Source organism: Coffea arabica, chromosome 6e (genome assembly GCF_036785885.1).
Source record: "Coffea arabica cultivar ET-39 chromosome 6e, Coffea Arabica ET-39 HiFi, whole genome shotgun sequence".
NCBI lineage: Eukaryota > Viridiplantae > Streptophyta > Magnoliopsida > Gentianales > Rubiaceae > Coffea > Coffea arabica.
This window is the reverse complement of record NC_092321.1, coordinates 12,145,392-12,164,297: the sequence shown is the minus strand read 5'-3', so window position 1 is coordinate 12,164,297 and position 18,906 is coordinate 12,145,392. Positions and strand designations below refer to the sequence as shown.

The following is an 18,906-nucleotide window of genomic DNA, read 5'->3' as shown; positions in this document are numbered from 1 at the left end:
TTCTTCCTCTATGATCACTATTTTCGTGAAGTTAGATGTTTAATTTGCCTAAAAACAGACTACTTATTTGTTTGTTATTAGACTGCAAAGGGGTTGTAGCCATTATCTTTCTTGATAAGAGCATGATTGTGAGAAACAAACAAGGGTAGGCTATTGATAATCGATGATGGTTACTCTTTTAAGTCCTGAAGTTTTAGGGACACATAATGGAAGAGGGAAAAACTAATGTGTCACTTATGACTTGCTTGTATTATTCCTACCCCTCTTTTATATATGCTTTTTTTTTCCCCTCCCCTTTTCGTTATGTGGTTTCTTTATTTACTAAAAGCATCTTTCTTTCCTCTATATACAGGTACCAAAAGCTAGTTGCTGTCTCTGAAGGTTAGTGATCCTTGAAGTGATTTTGGTAGGACTTTGGTCAGAAAAATTAAGCAGATGATGGTACAGACATTCTCTATTTCATGAAAAGCTTCTATTTCAGTATATTCTCTTAGCTATCATCTTAGTTCTCCTTAATTTCGTCCGCATAAATGGGTGCAAGGTCTGAGCTCCGAATCTGCTTCTTCGTCAGTTGTTACTGGCCTGGAATGGGCTAGATGTTTGTGGTATTGTCAAATTTTTATGACTCGCCTGTCGTGGAGATGAAGGATTTGCCATAGATTAATTGTTCTTGAAGCATATTTAGAGTGCTCTTCTGATATTGGAAGATGTAATATCTGACTTCTAGATTCCCTCGCATGTCTCAGACATTTGATGGCAACTTTGTCATTCGTAAACTCTGGTTCCTCCAAGATTTAAGCAGTTCCAAGAAAAATTCTGATATGCATGCTTTTTTGTTTTTTGTTTTTGGGGTTTTCGATACATGAAAAGCTTCTATTTCAGAATATGCTTCAATGGTTAGTCACTTGGTTGATTTGAGATACAAGACTAACAGCATTGCTATACTATGCGAAAGAGGAACGCTAGATTCATTTCTCTTAGATTTCGAAGCACCCTTTGGTTAACTTCATCTGAATAAGAAGGCAATGGCAGGGTTTACAAACTTTATATGTCGCACAGGTTGAGGGAGGAGGTGGATTGGTACAGTACGTGGCCCTGAGAAAGGATAGATTCAGAGAACATGAATTGAAATACGGTCCTTTGATGGTTTTTTAACTACAGGTTGTACTACTGTTGCTTGCTGTTTGGAGGGGAAATTTTGGAGATGTATCCCATATGGAACAGGGGTGTCAATCGGATCAGAAACGAGTTGGCAGATCGTGCTGAGATCAGGTATAACAGAAACCTGTTAATCCGAATGCAACCCGTCAACACGCAACGGGTCAGGATATGTGACCTTAACCTGGAATTTTTGGATTGGCGGATCAATTTCGAGTTGACCTGATATGACGTGAAATATAATTTCAATTTACTAATTTATCACTGTAATTTTTAACAGAACTACTCTCACACAAGGCTAATTATATAATGAAGTAACAAAAATCTCGATAAAACAATCCCAAGTCAAACTTGAAATAAATTAAAAGAATGTAAAAGTATTTTATTTCAAACTAGATCTAAAATAAATTAAGATACTATAAAACTAGAAAATAATGTAATACGTTATTTGTCCAAATATAAGAATTTCAACTTCACACAAGTTATTAAGTGATTAATGCCTTTGGGAAAAAAAAAGAATAACTTAGTTTAGTTAGATAAAATATTTTTATATTTATTAAATTCTTTTTAATTCATAAATGGGTTATCGGGGTCAACCCGTGATCTCATGGATGGTTTGAATTCGACCTGTTTTCTTTTCGCGTTTATCGAGTTCCACCCGATTCTGACTCGTACCCGCGAAATCTTAACTCAAATCCATTAATTTAGTATTAAATTCGTATCATGTTTTCAAGTCGTGTCGAAAATTATCACCTCTAATGTGGATCATGATTATTTTTCCGAGGAGCAGGTCCATAAACAGGAACATTCGAAAGATCATGCAATTAATTGTTTTTGCGGTGATGGCTAAGTAAGGATATCCGACACAAAGCCCGTAACAACCCCCCAACTCCCCGCCCCGGGGCCCGCCTCCATGTACTTAGTTTACTTAAACGGAAGATCATTTCTCAAACTGAATAGAGCTTCAAAACTATGACGGCAGTTGTTATCTTCCATGTCAGAAAATGTGTGAGAACAATTATCGGTCTAAAGCAAGATATTTTCCGATTGCATGGAATTTCTACCTTCCTTGTGCCCCTGAATGGGTCATTAAACATACTGCTTAAGCTTCCTAAATTGGAACTAGACCAAATAAGTGAAACAAAAGTTCTTCAATCATTCTTGTAGTAAAAGATTAAAAAAAAAATGTTAATCCCTGGTTTAGACGCATTGAGGGAACGTAGCTGGTAATCTTAAACTTGATGTTTTAATTGTGATCCCAATTCAAAATCTGGAAGCTAGGCAATGCCGTGAACAAGGAAAGGAAATTCCTTTTTGTATTGGGCGTGACTGTACCCAAGATTAAAGTTTTTCTAAACCAAAGTCGTCCTAAATCGCTAGCTTTTCGACTTCCAAGCTGCAGATTTTTCTCCATCGACGACGCCTGTCCACATTTTTTTTTACCTTCATGGGAAGGAAGTGACTGTTAAGTGTGGTGAAATCTTTGTAAATCAGGTGTCCTGTCTTGCATTTGATATATTTCATTAGAGTATGACTTGTTTACTGATTTATTTTACTTTTTTTTTTTTTTTGTATCAAAGCCATTAGCCATGCTAGCAAATTGTGACATGTTCTGTACGCTGGCCCCTATTTGCTCAATAGGGTACGCATATCAACTTGAAGCAGACGTAAACCTCCTCTTTCGTTTATAGCAGGTGAGGATATCATTATTGTTTTCTTCAGTTAAGCTTTTCAAATTAATCTTGATATCAATAAATCTGTATGTGAGTTGGAATAGGTGATAAAAAAATCATTATCACAAGGTATATTACAAGGTATTGGTTTGTGCATATAAATAAATGGATGAAATTTATTATATAATTAACATAGAGCATTAAAATTAAATACGGAGCCTAACAACTAAATGCAAGGTTATTTAGTTAAAAAGAAATATGAGGGTATCATTGTGAGAATTTGTGCTTTAGTTTTATTTTACTTTTTGTAGATTTTTTGTTGTTTGAGATTTAGAGAAAAAAAAAACACCGAGAAATTATATCTTTGTAATCATAGAATAGATCCTACATTAAGATAATTTATTTCGTAGCATTATAATTGGATTGAAGCAAAGGGCTAACAACTATGATTGTAAATCCAGTGTTAAAGAAACAGTCAAAATTTATATTTTTGCGATGAGAGAAAAGGCGCATTAAACAAAATTCATTTTGTGCTCTCATGATCAAAGAAAAAAGAAAAAATTAGCCAGTCTTAGTGTAAATGTAGCTTTATTTATAATTTGTGTATAGTATTAAATTAAAATTATAAATGCAACCTTATTTATTTAGAGAGTAAATATAACTATCTTATGTGTTTGAGAAAAAAATCAAATAAAAGTGATATTTTAGTGTTGAAAAAAATGTATAAAAGAAAGAGAACCCTTTTATTTTTCTTTTTGTTTTATAAAATTAATTCTTCTTTATTAGTGAATTTTCATTTATCACCTGTTATGTTCTTAGTTACCATTCGATTGTAAAGTTAACACACTGCTTTATGGCGCACTTTGCTAAAGTTCAAAACCTTTGACCATCATTTTGCAAACGTTGTCCTTGGATTTTTCTCTTCTTCTTGCATAGGATGATAATACAGATCATGTTTTGTCGTTCTACTGCCTTGAATTACCTAATGTGATTGAATGTTTGCTATTTCTCTTGAAGTTAGATTGTACTTTGTAAAAATACTTGCCATGTGATCAACTATTAGCTGTGCTTTTATCATACCTCCACCATTATATTAGAGCCAAAAGCAATGGCTTAATTTACTTATTATTGACTCTTTTTTTAGATGTAAATCTTTATAATAGGAAACATATAAACTAGATTAAATAAGAAAGACTGTTAAAAATAGGTACAAACATAGGTTGATGAGAAAAATACTAAAGTTGTCTGCAATTACCCAACTATATGTATAGGTACTTAAGAAAAAATAAAAAAAGAAACATTTTGATGATTATTAGCTCAAAAATTAAACAAAGGCTGCATATTAAAATAAATAGGTACAAACAATTCATTATATTTTTCCAAAATTATGATTGCAATTGAAAGCTTTTGGATGGGCACTGACCGTGCATGGCACAACCAACCTCAACTAGCAACCAAACAAACCTAAAAACACATAAATGTGCCCTACCCGACAAAGTAACAAACTGATGGTGGCGGCTTTTCCTATAATGAGAAAAACAATCGAAACTGTGTATAATTTCTTCCCTTCTCGGCTTGCCGCAACTTGCAGTCCATAGGAGGCTTTTTGGATGCCATGCCATCAATCATCAAAAAGTGAGAATTAGAGCCGTGCCTTGCATTTTGCGTGGAACTGCAAATCGACGGGCCCCATAAAATCGTTGCCCCGTAAAATCATCTAAACCCTCTAGTTCGAGTAAGAAGACAGCATCTGGGATCGTAGTCCCGTTCCTCCGCCGGCGGAGATGGATAGTGGTAGAGAATGTGGCACTGGATTAGCTTCGAGGTCAGGTTTACCTTATATTCCAGAATCGTTGGTGGTTGAATTGCTTATCCGTTTGCCAATGAAGTGTGTCTTTAGATGCAAGTGCGTCTGCAAACAATGGCGCTCCCTGATTGACGCTCCTTCCTTTGGACATGCTTTTTCAAGAATTGCATCACCATTTACGGCTGCACAACCAAAACTCTGGACTCTTCTTTATAAATGTATACATGGGGAAGAAATTCGTCATGAGCACGGGTTTTTCAGGAATTTATTTTCAAATGATGTCGGTGTAGCCTGTCTTACCAAGTCTGATCTTCCTCCTTCGGCACAGGCTCATGGAACTGATGTATACGGAATACTTGATCACATTATTGCCATGGACGGTAACGGGCTATTGTTATGTGGCTCAAACTCCGGGTGGGATTTAGGTCGCTATTATATTCTGAATCCCATCACTAAGCAGCATGTTGGAATTCCACCATCAAAGCGTCCCTTTGCTCATTGCCGTGTAGGGTTCATCAGCCAGGTGAAAGATAGTGTTGTCACTAGTTACAAAGTAATACGACTTGAAGATGGTGGGGGAAGAACCAGCATCCTCAAGCTTGATATATTCTCTTCTGAAACTGGTGAATGGAGGGATATTGAAATTCCTTTTCAGCAAGTACTTCAACTTTTCCCTCTCTGGAAGATGCCTGTTGTTTTAAAAGAAATATTGCATTTTTTGGATAGGAAACTTGGAATTTTAGCTTATGATCCTTATAAAGGTCCTCATTCTTATCGGATTATACAACTTCCGGGGGACATAGACAGAGAATGGAGCAAAAGCGTTGATACAAAAGGTATACTCTTTGATGTCCATCATGGGCATTTGAGATTTTTTGTAGGCTCTAATGCTTATAATGATGGATATAGGATAAGTATGTGGACGCTCAGTGACTATGAGGAAGGGCTTTGGTTATTGGAGCACCGTATCAACCTAAGGGAAGCTGCATGTGATAGTTCTTATCTTCGTTCATCACGTTTGGTGCCAATAGCTTTTCACCCATTTGATTCTGATACTGTGTATCTTGGGTATGAAGGAAGCTTTCTCTCATATGATTATCAAAGTCAACAATTGCTAGAGCTGGATGATAATGTCACTTTACCAACGGATAATGTAACTTTGAGAAAGGAAATCCAATGGTGTTTTGTCTACCGCTTCATGCTTCCCCTGTGGCCAGTCTCAATTCAGGCATCTACCATCAAGGTCCAGGAAAATGAGGTATGATTTTGCTATTCAGGAGTTTTAAGTTTTGCGGATTTGCCACTGATAGCTTCATAGATTTAGTTGAGTTGTCATTTATGTTCCGAGACACAATATTCGGTAGACTAGGAGATATACATGCCATTTTTTTTTTCTTTTCTGCGGATAATTGTGAGTCCATTGATAGATTAATTTGCATATGAATGGTATTTCAATATTTTTTTCATTATTTTATTTTTCTGCAGCTGCATAGTGGGCAAGTGTGCCCTTTATCTAGTTGTCAGTTGTCACACTTAATTGCTGTTGTTGCTTTGATCTCCCCTGTCCGAACAGAAATTATCAGATATTAAGATGCCTAACATTGTAGTTTTGTTTCTTCCTCTATGATCACTATTTTCGTGAAGTTAGATGTTTAATTTGCCTAAAAACAGACTACTTATTTGTTTGTTATTAGACTGCAAAGGGGTTGTAGCCATTATCTTTCTTGATAAGAGCATGATTGTGAGAAACAAACAAGGGTAGGCTATTGATAATCGATGATGGTTACTCTTTTAAGTCCTGAAGTTTTAGGGACACATAATGGAAGAGGGAAAAACTAATGTGTCACTTATGACTTGCTTGTATTATTCCTACCCCTCTTTTATATATGCTTTTTTTTTCCCCTCCCCTTTTCGTTATGTGGTTTCTTTATTTACTAAAAGCATCTTTCTTTCCTCTATATACAGGTACCAAAAGCTAGTTGCTGTCTCTGAAGGTTAGTGATCCTTGAAGTGATTTTGGTAGGACTTTGGTCAGAAAAATTAAGCAGATGATGGTACAGACATTCTCTATTTCATGAAAAGCTTCTATTTCAGTATATTCTCTTAGCTATCATCTTAGTTCTCCTTAATTTCGTCCGCATAAATGGGTGCAAGGTCTGAGCTCCGAATCTGCTTCTTCGTCAGTTGTTACTGGCCTGGAATGGGCTAGATGTTTGTGGTATTGTCAAATTTTTATGACTCGCCTGTCGTGGAGATGAAGGATTTGCCATAGATTAATTGTTCTTGAAGCATATTTAGAGTGCTCTTCTGATATTGGAAGATGTAATATCTGACTTCTAGATTCCCTCGCATGTCTCAGACATTTGATGGCAACTTTGTCATTCGTAAACTCTGGTTCCTCCAAGATTTAAGCAGTTCCAAGAAAAATTCTGATATGCATGCTTTTTTGTTTTTTGTTTTTGGGGTTTTCGATACATGAAAAGCTTCTATTTCAGAATATGCTTCAATGGTTAGTCACTTGGTTGATTTGAGATACAAGACTAACAGCATTGCTATACTATGCGAAAGAGGAACGCTAGATTCATTTCTCTTAGATTTCGAAGCACCCTTTGGTTAACTTCATCTGAATAAGAAGGCAATGGCAGGGTTTACAAACTTTATATGTCGCACAGGTTGAGGGAGGAGGTGGATTGGTACAGTACGTGGCCCTGAGAAAGGATAGATTCAGAGAACATGAATTGAAATACGGTCCTTTGATGGTTTTTTAACTACAGGTTGTACTACTGTTGCTTGCTGTTTGGAGGGGAAATTTTGGAGATGTATCCCATATGGAACAGGGGTGTCAATCGGATCAGAAACGAGTTGGCAGATCGTGCTGAGATCAGGTATAACAGAAACCTGTTAATCCGAATGCAACCCGTCAACACGCAACGGGTCAGGATATGTGACCTTAACCTGGAATTTTTGGATTGGCGGATCAATTTCGAGTTGACCTGATATGACGTGAAATATAATTTCAATTTACTAATTTATCACTGTAATTTTTAACAGAACTACTCTCACACAAGGCTAATTATATAATGAAGTAACAAAAATCTCGATAAAACAATCCCAAGTCAAACTTGAAATAAATTAAAAGAATGTAAAAGTATTTTATTTCAAACTAGATCTAAAATAAATTAAGATACTATAAAACTAGAAAATAATGTAATACGTTATTTGTCCAAATATAAGAATTTCAACTTCACACAAGTTATTAAGTGATTAATGCCTTTGGGAAAAAAAAAGAATAACTTAGTTTAGTTAGATAAAATATTTTTATATTTATTAAATTCTTTTTAATTCATAAATGGGTTATCGGGGTCAACCCGTGATCTCATGGATGGTTTGAATTCGACCTGTTTTCTTTTCGCGTTTATCGAGTTCCACCCGATTCTGACTCGTACCCGCGAAATCTTAACTCAAATCCATTAATTTAGTATTAAATTCGTATCATGTTTTCAAGTCGTGTCGAAAATTATCACCTCTAATGTGGATCATGATTATTTTTCCGAGGAGCAGGTCCATAAACAGGAACATTCGAAAGATCATGCAATTAATTGTTTTTGCGGTGATGGCTAAGTAAGGATATCCGACACAAAGCCCGTAACAACCCCCCAACTCCCCGCCCCGGGGCCCGCCTCCATGTACTTAGTTTACTTAAACGGAAGATCATTTCTCAAACTGAATAGAGCTTCAAAACTATGACGGCAGTTGTTATCTTCCATGTCAGAAAATGTGTGAGAACAATTATCGGTCTAAAGCAAGATATTTTCCGATTGCATGGAATTTCTACCTTCCTTGTGCCCCTGAATGGGTCATTAAACATACTGCTTAAGCTTCCTAAATTGGAACTAGACCAAATAAGTGAAACAAAAGTTCTTCAATCATTCTTGTAGTAAAAGATTAAAAAAAAAATGTTAATCCCTGGTTTAGACGCATTGAGGGAACGTAGCTGGTAATCTTAAACTTGATGTTTTAATTGTGATCCCAATTCAAAATCTGGAAGCTAGGCAATGCCGTGAACAAGGAAAGGAAATTCCTTTTTGTATTGGGCGTGACTGTACCCAAGATTAAAGTTTTTCTAAACCAAAGTCGTCCTAAATCGCTAGCTTTTCGACTTCCAAGCTGCAGATTTTTCTCCATCGACGACGCCTGTCCACATTTTTTTTTACCTTCATGGGAAGGAAGTGACTGTTAAGTGTGGTGAAATCTTTGTAAATCAGGTGTCCTGTCTTGCATTTGATATATTTCATTAGAGTATGACTTGTTTACTGATTTATTTTACTTTTTTTTTTTTTTTGTATCAAAGCCATTAGCCATGCTAGCAAATTGTGACATGTTCTGTACGCTGGCCCCTATTTGCTCAATAGGGTACGCATATCAACTTGAAGCAGACGTAAACCTCCTCTTTCGTTTATAGCAGGTGAGGATATCATTATTGTTTTCTTCAGTTAAGCTTTTCAAATTAATCTTGATATCAATAAATCTGTATGTGAGTTGGAATAGGTGATAAAAAAATCATTATCACAAGGTATATTACAAGGTATTGGTTTGTGCATATAAATAAATGGATGAAATTTATTATATAATTAACATAGAGCATTAAAATTAAATACGGAGCCTAACAACTAAATGCAAGGTTATTTAGTTAAAAAGAAATATGAGGGTATCATTGTGAGAATTTGTGCTTTAGTTTTATTTTACTTTTTGTAGATTTTTTGTTGTTTGAGATTTAGAGAAAAAAAAAACACCGAGAAATTATATCTTTGTAATCATAGAATAGATCCTACATTAAGATAATTTATTTCGTAGCATTATAATTGGATTGAAGCAAAGGGCTAACAACTATGATTGTAAATCCAGTGTTAAAGAAACAGTCAAAATTTATATTTTTGCGATGAGAGAAAAGGCGCATTAAACAAAATTCATTTTGTGCTCTCATGATCAAAGAAAAAAGAAAAAATTAGCCAGTCTTAGTGTAAATGTAGCTTTATTTATAATTTGTGTATAGTATTAAATTAAAATTATAAATGCAACCTTATTTATTTAGAGAGTAAATATAACTATCTTATGTGTTTGAGAAAAAAATCAAATAAAAGTGATATTTTAGTGTTGAAAAAAATGTATAAAAGAAAGAGAACCCTTTTATTTTTCTTTTTGTTTTATAAAATTAATTCTTCTTTATTAGTGAATTTTCATTTATCACCTGTTATGTTCTTAGTTACCATTCGATTGTAAAGTTAACACACTGCTTTATGGCGCACTTTGCTAAAGTTCAAAACCTTTGACCATCATTTTGCAAACGTTGTCCTTGGATTTTTCTCTTCTTCTTGCATAGGATGATAATACAGATCATGTTTTGTCGTTCTACTGCCTTGAATTACCTAATGTGATTGAATGTTTGCTATTTCTCTTGAAGTTAGATTGTACTTTGTAAAAATACTTGCCATGTGATCAACTATTAGCTGTGCTTTTATCATACCTCCACCATTATATTAGAGCCAAAAGCAATGGCTTAATTTACTTATTATTGACTCTTTTTTTAGATGTAAATCTTTATAATAGGAAACATATAAACTAGATTAAATAAGAAAGACTGTTAAAAATAGGTACAAACATAGGTTGATGAGAAAAATACTAAAGTTGTCTGCAATTACCCAACTATATGTATAGGTACTTAAGAAAAAATAAAAAAAGAAACATTTTGATGATTATTAGCTCAAAAATTAAACAAAGGCTGCATATTAAAATAAATAGGTACAAACAATTCATTATATTTTTCCAAAATTATGATTGCAATTGAAAGCTTTTGGATGGGCACTGACCGTGCATGGCACAACCAACCTCAACTAGCAACCAAACAAACCTAAAAACACATAAATGTGCCCTACCCGACAAAGTAACAAACTGATGGTGGCGGCTTTTCCTATAATGAGAAAAACAATCGAAACTGTGTATAATTTCTTCCCTTCTCGGCTTGCCGCAACTTGCAGTCCATAGGAGGCTTTTTGGATGCCATGCCATCAATCATCAAAAAGTGAGAATTAGAGCCGTGCCTTGCATTTTGCGTGGAACTGCAAATCGACGGGCCCCATAAAATCGTTGCCCCGTAAAATCATCTAAACCCTCTAGTTCGAGTAAGAAGACAGCATCTGGGATCGTAGTCCCGTTCCTCCGCCGGCGGAGATGGATAGTGGTAGAGAATGTGGCACTGGATTAGCTTCGAGGTCAGGTTTACCTTATATTCCAGAATCGTTGGTGGTTGAATTGCTTATCCGTTTGCCAATGAAGTGTGTCTTTAGATGCAAGTGCGTCTGCAAACAATGGCGCTCCCTGATTGACGCTCCTTCCTTTGGACATGCTTTTTCAAGAATTGCATCACCATTTACGGCTGCACAACCAAAACTCTGGACTCTTCTTTATAAATGTATACATGGGGAAGAAATTCGTCATGAGCACGGGTTTTTCAGGAATTTATTTTCAAATGATGTCGGTGTAGCCTGTCTTACCAAGTCTGATCTTCCTCCTTCGGCACAGGCTCATGGAACTGATGTATACGGAATACTTGATCACATTATTGCCATGGACGGTAACGGGCTATTGTTATGTGGCTCAAACTCCGGGTGGGATTTAGGTCGCTATTATATTCTGAATCCCATCACTAAGCAGCATGTTGGAATTCCACCATCAAAGCGTCCCTTTGCTCATTGCCGTGTAGGGTTCATCAGCCAGGTGAAAGATAGTGTTGTCACTAGTTACAAAGTAATACGACTTGAAGATGGTGGGGGAAGAACCAGCATCCTCAAGCTTGATATATTCTCTTCTGAAACTGGTGAATGGAGGGATATTGAAATTCCTTTTCAGCAAGTACTTCAACTTTTCCCTCTCTGGAAGATGCCTGTTGTTTTAAAAGAAATATTGCATTTTTTGGATAGGAAACTTGGAATTTTAGCTTATGATCCTTATAAAGGTCCTCATTCTTATCGGATTATACAACTTCCGGGGGACATAGACAGAGAATGGAGCAAAAGCGTTGATACAAAAGGTATACTCTTTGATGTCCATCATGGGCATTTGAGATTTTTTGTAGGCTCTAATGCTTATAATGATGGATATAGGATAAGTATGTGGACGCTCAGTGACTATGAGGAAGGGCTTTGGTTATTGGAGCACCGTATCAACCTAAGGGAAGCTGCATGTGATAGTTCTTATCTTCGTTCATCACGTTTGGTGCCAATAGCTTTTCACCCATTTGATTCTGATACTGTGTATCTTGGGTATGAAGGAAGCTTTCTCTCATATGATTATCAAAGTCAACAATTGCTAGAGCTGGATGATAATGTCACTTTACCAACGGATAATGTAACTTTGAGAAAGGAAATCCAATGGTGTTTTGTCTACCGCTTCATGCTTCCCCTGTGGCCAGTCTCAATTCAGGCATCTACCATCAAGGTCCAGGAAAATGAGGTATGATTTTGCTATTCAGGAGTTTTAAGTTTTGCGGATTTGCCACTGATAGCTTCATAGATTTAGTTGAGTTGTCATTTATGTTCCGAGACACAATATTCGGTAGACTAGGAGATATACATGCCATTTTTTTTTTCTTTTCTGCGGATAATTGTGAGTCCATTGATAGATTAATTTGCATATGAATGGTATTTCAATATTTTTTTCATTATTTTATTTTTCTGCAGCTGCATAGTGGGCAAGTGTGCCCTTTATCTAGTTGTCAGTTGTCACACTTAATTGCTGTTGTTGCTTTGATCTCCCCTGTCCGAACAGAAATTATCAGATATTAAGATGCCTAACATTGTAGTTTTGTTTCTTCCTCTATGATCACTATTTTCGTGAAGTTAGATGTTTAATTTGCCTAAAAACAGACTACTTATTTGTTTGTTATTAGACTGCAAAGGGGTTGTAGCCATTATCTTTCTTGATAAGAGCATGATTGTGAGAAACAAACAAGGGTAGGCTATTGATAATCGATGATGGTTACTCTTTTAAGTCCTGAAGTTTTAGGGACACATAATGGAAGAGGGAAAAACTAATGTGTCACTTATGACTTGCTTGTATTATTCCTACCCCTCTTTTATATATGCTTTTTTTTTCCCCTCCCCTTTTCGTTATGTGGTTTCTTTATTTACTAAAAGCATCTTTCTTTCCTCTATATACAGGTACCAAAAGCTAGTTGCTGTCTCTGAAGGTTAGTGATCCTTGAAGTGATTTTGGTAGGACTTTGGTCAGAAAAATTAAGCAGATGATGGTACAGACATTCTCTATTTCATGAAAAGCTTCTATTTCAGTATATTCTCTTAGCTATCATCTTAGTTCTCCTTAATTTCGTCCGCATAAATGGGTGCAAGGTCTGAGCTCCGAATCTGCTTCTTCGTCAGTTGTTACTGGCCTGGAATGGGCTAGATGTTTGTGGTATTGTCAAATTTTTATGACTCGCCTGTCGTGGAGATGAAGGATTTGCCATAGATTAATTGTTCTTGAAGCATATTTAGAGTGCTCTTCTGATATTGGAAGATGTAATATCTGACTTCTAGATTCCCTCGCATGTCTCAGACATTTGATGGCAACTTTGTCATTCGTAAACTCTGGTTCCTCCAAGATTTAAGCAGTTCCAAGAAAAATTCTGATATGCATGCTTTTTTGTTTTTTGTTTTTGGGGTTTTCGATACATGAAAAGCTTCTATTTCAGAATATGCTTCAATGGTTAGTCACTTGGTTGATTTGAGATACAAGACTAACAGCATTGCTATACTATGCGAAAGAGGAACGCTAGATTCATTTCTCTTAGATTTCGAAGCACCCTTTGGTTAACTTCATCTGAATAAGAAGGCAATGGCAGGGTTTACAAACTTTATATGTCGCACAGGTTGAGGGAGGAGGTGGATTGGTACAGTACGTGGCCCTGAGAAAGGATAGATTCAGAGAACATGAATTGAAATACGGTCCTTTGATGGTTTTTTAACTACAGGTTGTACTACTGTTGCTTGCTGTTTGGAGGGGAAATTTTGGAGATGTATCCCATATGGAACAGGGGTGTCAATCGGATCAGAAACGAGTTGGCAGATCGTGCTGAGATCAGGTATAACAGAAACCTGTTAATCCGAATGCAACCCGTCAACACGCAACGGGTCAGGATATGTGACCTTAACCTGGAATTTTTGGATTGGCGGATCAATTTCGAGTTGACCTGATATGACGTGAAATATAATTTCAATTTACTAATTTATCACTGTAATTTTTAACAGAACTACTCTCACACAAGGCTAATTATATAATGAAGTAACAAAAATCTCGATAAAACAATCCCAAGTCAAACTTGAAATAAATTAAAAGAATGTAAAAGTATTTTATTTCAAACTAGATCTAAAATAAATTAAGATACTATAAAACTAGAAAATAATGTAATACGTTATTTGTCCAAATATAAGAATTTCAACTTCACACAAGTTATTAAGTGATTAATGCCTTTGGGAAAAAAAAAGAATAACTTAGTTTAGTTAGATAAAATATTTTTATATTTATTAAATTCTTTTTAATTCATAAATGGGTTATCGGGGTCAACCCGTGATCTCATGGATGGTTTGAATTCGACCTGTTTTCTTTTCGCGTTTATCGAGTTCCACCCGATTCTGACTCGTACCCGCGAAATCTTAACTCAAATCCATTAATTTAGTATTAAATTCGTATCATGTTTTCAAGTCGTGTCGAAAATTATCACCTCTAATGTGGATCATGATTATTTTTCCGAGGAGCAGGTCCATAAACAGGAACATTCGAAAGATCATGCAATTAATTGTTTTTGCGGTGATGGCTAAGTAAGGATATCCGACACAAAGCCCGTAACAACCCCCCAACTCCCCGCCCCGGGGCCCGCCTCCATGTACTTAGTTTACTTAAACGGAAGATCATTTCTCAAACTGAATAGAGCTTCAAAACTATGACGGCAGTTGTTATCTTCCATGTCAGAAAATGTGTGAGAACAATTATCGGTCTAAAGCAAGATATTTTCCGATTGCATGGAATTTCTACCTTCCTTGTGCCCCTGAATGGGTCATTAAACATACTGCTTAAGCTTCCTAAATTGGAACTAGACCAAATAAGTGAAACAAAAGTTCTTCAATCATTCTTGTAGTAAAAGATTAAAAAAAAAATGTTAATCCCTGGTTTAGACGCATTGAGGGAACGTAGCTGGTAATCTTAAACTTGATGTTTTAATTGTGATCCCAATTCAAAATCTGGAAGCTAGGCAATGCCGTGAACAAGGAAAGGAAATTCCTTTTTGTATTGGGCGTGACTGTACCCAAGATTAAAGTTTTTCTAAACCAAAGTCGTCCTAAATCGCTAGCTTTTCGACTTCCAAGCTGCAGATTTTTCTCCATCGACGACGCCTGTCCACATTTTTTTTTACCTTCATGGGAAGGAAGTGACTGTTAAGTGTGGTGAAATCTTTGTAAATCAGGTGTCCTGTCTTGCATTTGATATATTTCATTAGAGTATGACTTGTTTACTGATTTATTTTACTTTTTTTTTTTTTTTGTATCAAAGCCATTAGCCATGCTAGCAAATTGTGACATGTTCTGTACGCTGGCCCCTATTTGCTCAATAGGGTACGCATATCAACTTGAAGCAGACGTAAACCTCCTCTTTCGTTTATAGCAGGTGAGGATATCATTATTGTTTTCTTCAGTTAAGCTTTTCAAATTAATCTTGATATCAATAAATCTGTATGTGAGTTGGAATAGGTGATAAAAAAATCATTATCACAAGGTATATTACAAGGTATTGGTTTGTGCATATAAATAAATGGATGAAATTTATTATATAATTAACATAGAGCATTAAAATTAAATACGGAGCCTAACAACTAAATGCAAGGTTATTTAGTTAAAAAGAAATATGAGGGTATCATTGTGAGAATTTGTGCTTTAGTTTTATTTTACTTTTTGTAGATTTTTTGTTGTTTGAGATTTAGAGAAAAAAAAAACACCGAGAAATTATATCTTTGTAATCATAGAATAGATCCTACATTAAGATAATTTATTTCGTAGCATTATAATTGGATTGAAGCAAAGGGCTAACAACTATGATTGTAAATCCAGTGTTAAAGAAACAGTCAAAATTTATATTTTTGCGATGAGAGAAAAGGCGCATTAAACAAAATTCATTTTGTGCTCTCATGATCAAAGAAAAAAGAAAAAATTAGCCAGTCTTAGTGTAAATGTAGCTTTATTTATAATTTGTGTATAGTATTAAATTAAAATTATAAATGCAACCTTATTTATTTAGAGAGTAAATATAACTATCTTATGTGTTTGAGAAAAAAATCAAATAAAAGTGATATTTTAGTGTTGAAAAAAATGTATAAAAGAAAGAGAACCCTTTTATTTTTCTTTTTGTTTTATAAAATTAATTCTTCTTTATTAGTGAATTTTCATTTATCACCTGTTATGTTCTTAGTTACCATTCGATTGTAAAGTTAACACACTGCTTTATGGCGCACTTTGCTAAAGTTCAAAACCTTTGACCATCATTTTGCAAACGTTGTCCTTGGATTTTTCTCTTCTTCTTGCATAGGATGATAATACAGATCATGTTTTGTCGTTCTACTGCCTTGAATTACCTAATGTGATTGAATGTTTGCTATTTCTCTTGAAGTTAGATTGTACTTTGTAAAAATACTTGCCATGTGATCAACTATTAGCTGTGCTTTTATCATACCTCCACCATTATATTAGAGCCAAAAGCAATGGCTTAATTTACTTATTATTGACTCTTTTTTTAGATGTAAATCTTTATAATAGGAAACATATAAACTAGATTAAATAAGAAAGACTGTTAAAAATAGGTACAAACATAGGTTGATGAGAAAAATACTAAAGTTGTCTGCAATTACCCAACTATATGTATAGGTACTTAAGAAAAAATAAAAAAAGAAACATTTTGATGATTATTAGCTCAAAAATTAAACAAAGGCTGCATATTAAAATAAATAGGTACAAACAATTCATTATATTTTTCCAAAATTATGATTGCAATTGAAAGCTTTTGGATGGGCACTGACCGTGCATGGCACAACCAACCTCAACTAGCAACCAAACAAACCTAAAAACACATAAATGTGCCCTACCCGACAAAGTAACAAACTGATGGTGGCGGCTTTTCCTATAATGAGAAAAACAATCGAAACTGTGTATAATTTCTTCCCTTCTCGGCTTGCCGCAACTTGCAGTCCATAGGAGGCTTTTTGGATGCCATGCCATCAATCATCAAAAAGTGAGAATTAGAGCCGTGCCTTGCATTTTGCGTGGAACTGCAAATCGACGGGCCCCATAAAATCGTTGCCCCGTAAAATCATCTAAACCCTCTAGTTCGAGTAAGAAGACAGCATCTGGGATCGTAGTCCCGTTCCTCCGCCGGCGGAGATGGATAGTGGTAGAGAATGTGGCACTGGATTAGCTTCGAGGTCAGGTTTACCTTATATTCCAGAATCGTTGGTGGTTGAATTGCTTATCCGTTTGCCAATGAAGTGTGTCTTTAGATGCAAGTGCGTCTGCAAACAATGGCGCTCCCTGATTGACGCTCCTTCCTTTGGACATGCTTTTTCAAGAATTGCATCACCATTTACGGCTGCACAACCAAAACTCTGGACTCTTCTTTATAAATGTATACATGGGGAAGAAATTCGTCATGAGCACGGGTTTTTCAGGAATTTATTTTCAAATGATGTCGGTGTAGCCTGTCTTACCAAGTCTGATCTTCCTCCTTCGGCACAGGCTCATGGAACTGATGTATACGGAATACTTGATCACATTATTGCCATGGACGGTAACGGGCTATTGTTATGTGGCTCAAACTCCGGGTGGGATTTAGGTCGCTATTATATTCTGAATCCCATCACTAAGCAGCATGTTGGAATTCCACCATCAAAGCGTCCCTTTGCTCATTGCCGTGTAGGGTTCATCAGCCAGGTGAAAGATAGTGTTGTCACTAGTTACAAAGTAATACGACTTGAAGATGGTGGGGGAAGAACCAGCATCCTCAAGCTTGATATATTCTCTTCTGAAACTGGTGAATGGAGGGATATTGAAATTCCTTTTCAGCAAGTACTTCAACTTTTCCCTCTCTGGAAGATGCCTGTTGTTTTAAAAGAAATATTGCATTTTTTGGATAGGAAACTTGGAATTTTAGCTTATGATCCTTATAAAGGTCCTCATTCTTATCGGATTATACAACTTCCGGGGGACATAGACAGAGAATGGAGCAAAAGCGTTGATACAAAAGGTATACTCTTTGATGTCCATCATGGGCATTTGAGATTTTTTGTAGGCTCTAATGCTTATAATGATGGATATAGGATAAGTATGTGGACGCTCAGTGACTATGAGGAAGGGCTTTGGTTATTGGAGCACCGTATCAACCTAAGGGAAGCTGCATGTGATAGTTCTTATCTTCGTTCATCACGTTTGGTGCCAATAGCTTTTCACCCATTTGATTCTGATACTGTGTATCTTGGGTATGAAGGAAGCTTTCTCTCATATGATTATCAAAGTCAACAATTGCTAGAGCTGGATGATAATGTCACTTTACCAACGGATAATGTAACTTTGAGAAAGGAAATCCAATGGTGTTTTGTCTACCGCTTCATGCTTCCCCTGTGGCCAGTCTCAATTCAGGCATCTACCATCAAGGTCCAGGAAAATGAGGTATGATTTTGCTATTCAGGAGTTTTAAGTTTTGCGGATTTGCCACTGATAGCTTCATAGATTTAGTTGAGTTGTCATTTATGTTCCGAGACACAATATTCGGTAGACTAGGAGATATACATGCCATTTTTTTTTTCTTTTCTGCGGATAATTGTGAGTCCATTGATAGATTAATTTGCATATGAATGGTATTTCAATATTTTTTTCATTATTTTATTTTTCTGCAGCTGCATAGTGGGCAAGTGTGCCCTTTATCTAGTTGTCAGTTGTCACACTTAATTGCTGTTGTTGCTTTGATCTCCCCTGTCCGAACAGAAATTATCAGATATTAAGATGCCTAACATTGTAGTTTTGTTTCTTCCTCTATGATCACTATTTTCGTGAAGTTAGATGTTTAATTTGCCTAAAAACAGACTACTTATTTGTTTGTTATTAGACTGCAAAGGGGTTGTAGCCATTATCTTTCTTGATAAGAGCATGATTGTGAGAAACAAACAAGGGTAGGCTA

At 35.7% G+C, this 18,906-nt stretch overlaps 3 protein-coding genes across 3 annotated transcripts; all 3 read left to right on the top strand.

The window, feature by feature from the left end:
* The first annotated feature begins 4,615 nt into the window (after positions 1-4,615).
* LOC140009729 (putative F-box/kelch-repeat protein At1g15680) lies at positions 4,616-5,902 on the top strand. The gene has a single exon (XM_072056013.1). The coding sequence runs from the start codon at positions 4,616-4,618 to the stop codon at positions 5,900-5,902; it is 1,287 nt and encodes a 428-aa protein (XP_071912114.1).
* Positions 5,903-10,866: 4,964 nt separating this feature from the next.
* On the top strand, positions 10,867-12,153 carry LOC140009728 (putative F-box/kelch-repeat protein At1g15680). Its single transcript, XM_072056011.1, has one exon. The coding sequence runs from the start codon at positions 10,867-10,869 to the stop codon at positions 12,151-12,153; it is 1,287 nt and encodes a 428-aa protein (XP_071912112.1).
* A 4,964-nt stretch (positions 12,154-17,117) lies between these two features.
* On the top strand, positions 17,118-18,404 carry LOC140009727 (putative F-box/kelch-repeat protein At1g15680). Its single transcript, XM_072056010.1, has one exon. The coding sequence runs from the start codon at positions 17,118-17,120 to the stop codon at positions 18,402-18,404; it is 1,287 nt and encodes a 428-aa protein (XP_071912111.1).
* The last annotated feature ends 502 nt before the right edge of the window (positions 18,405-18,906 follow it).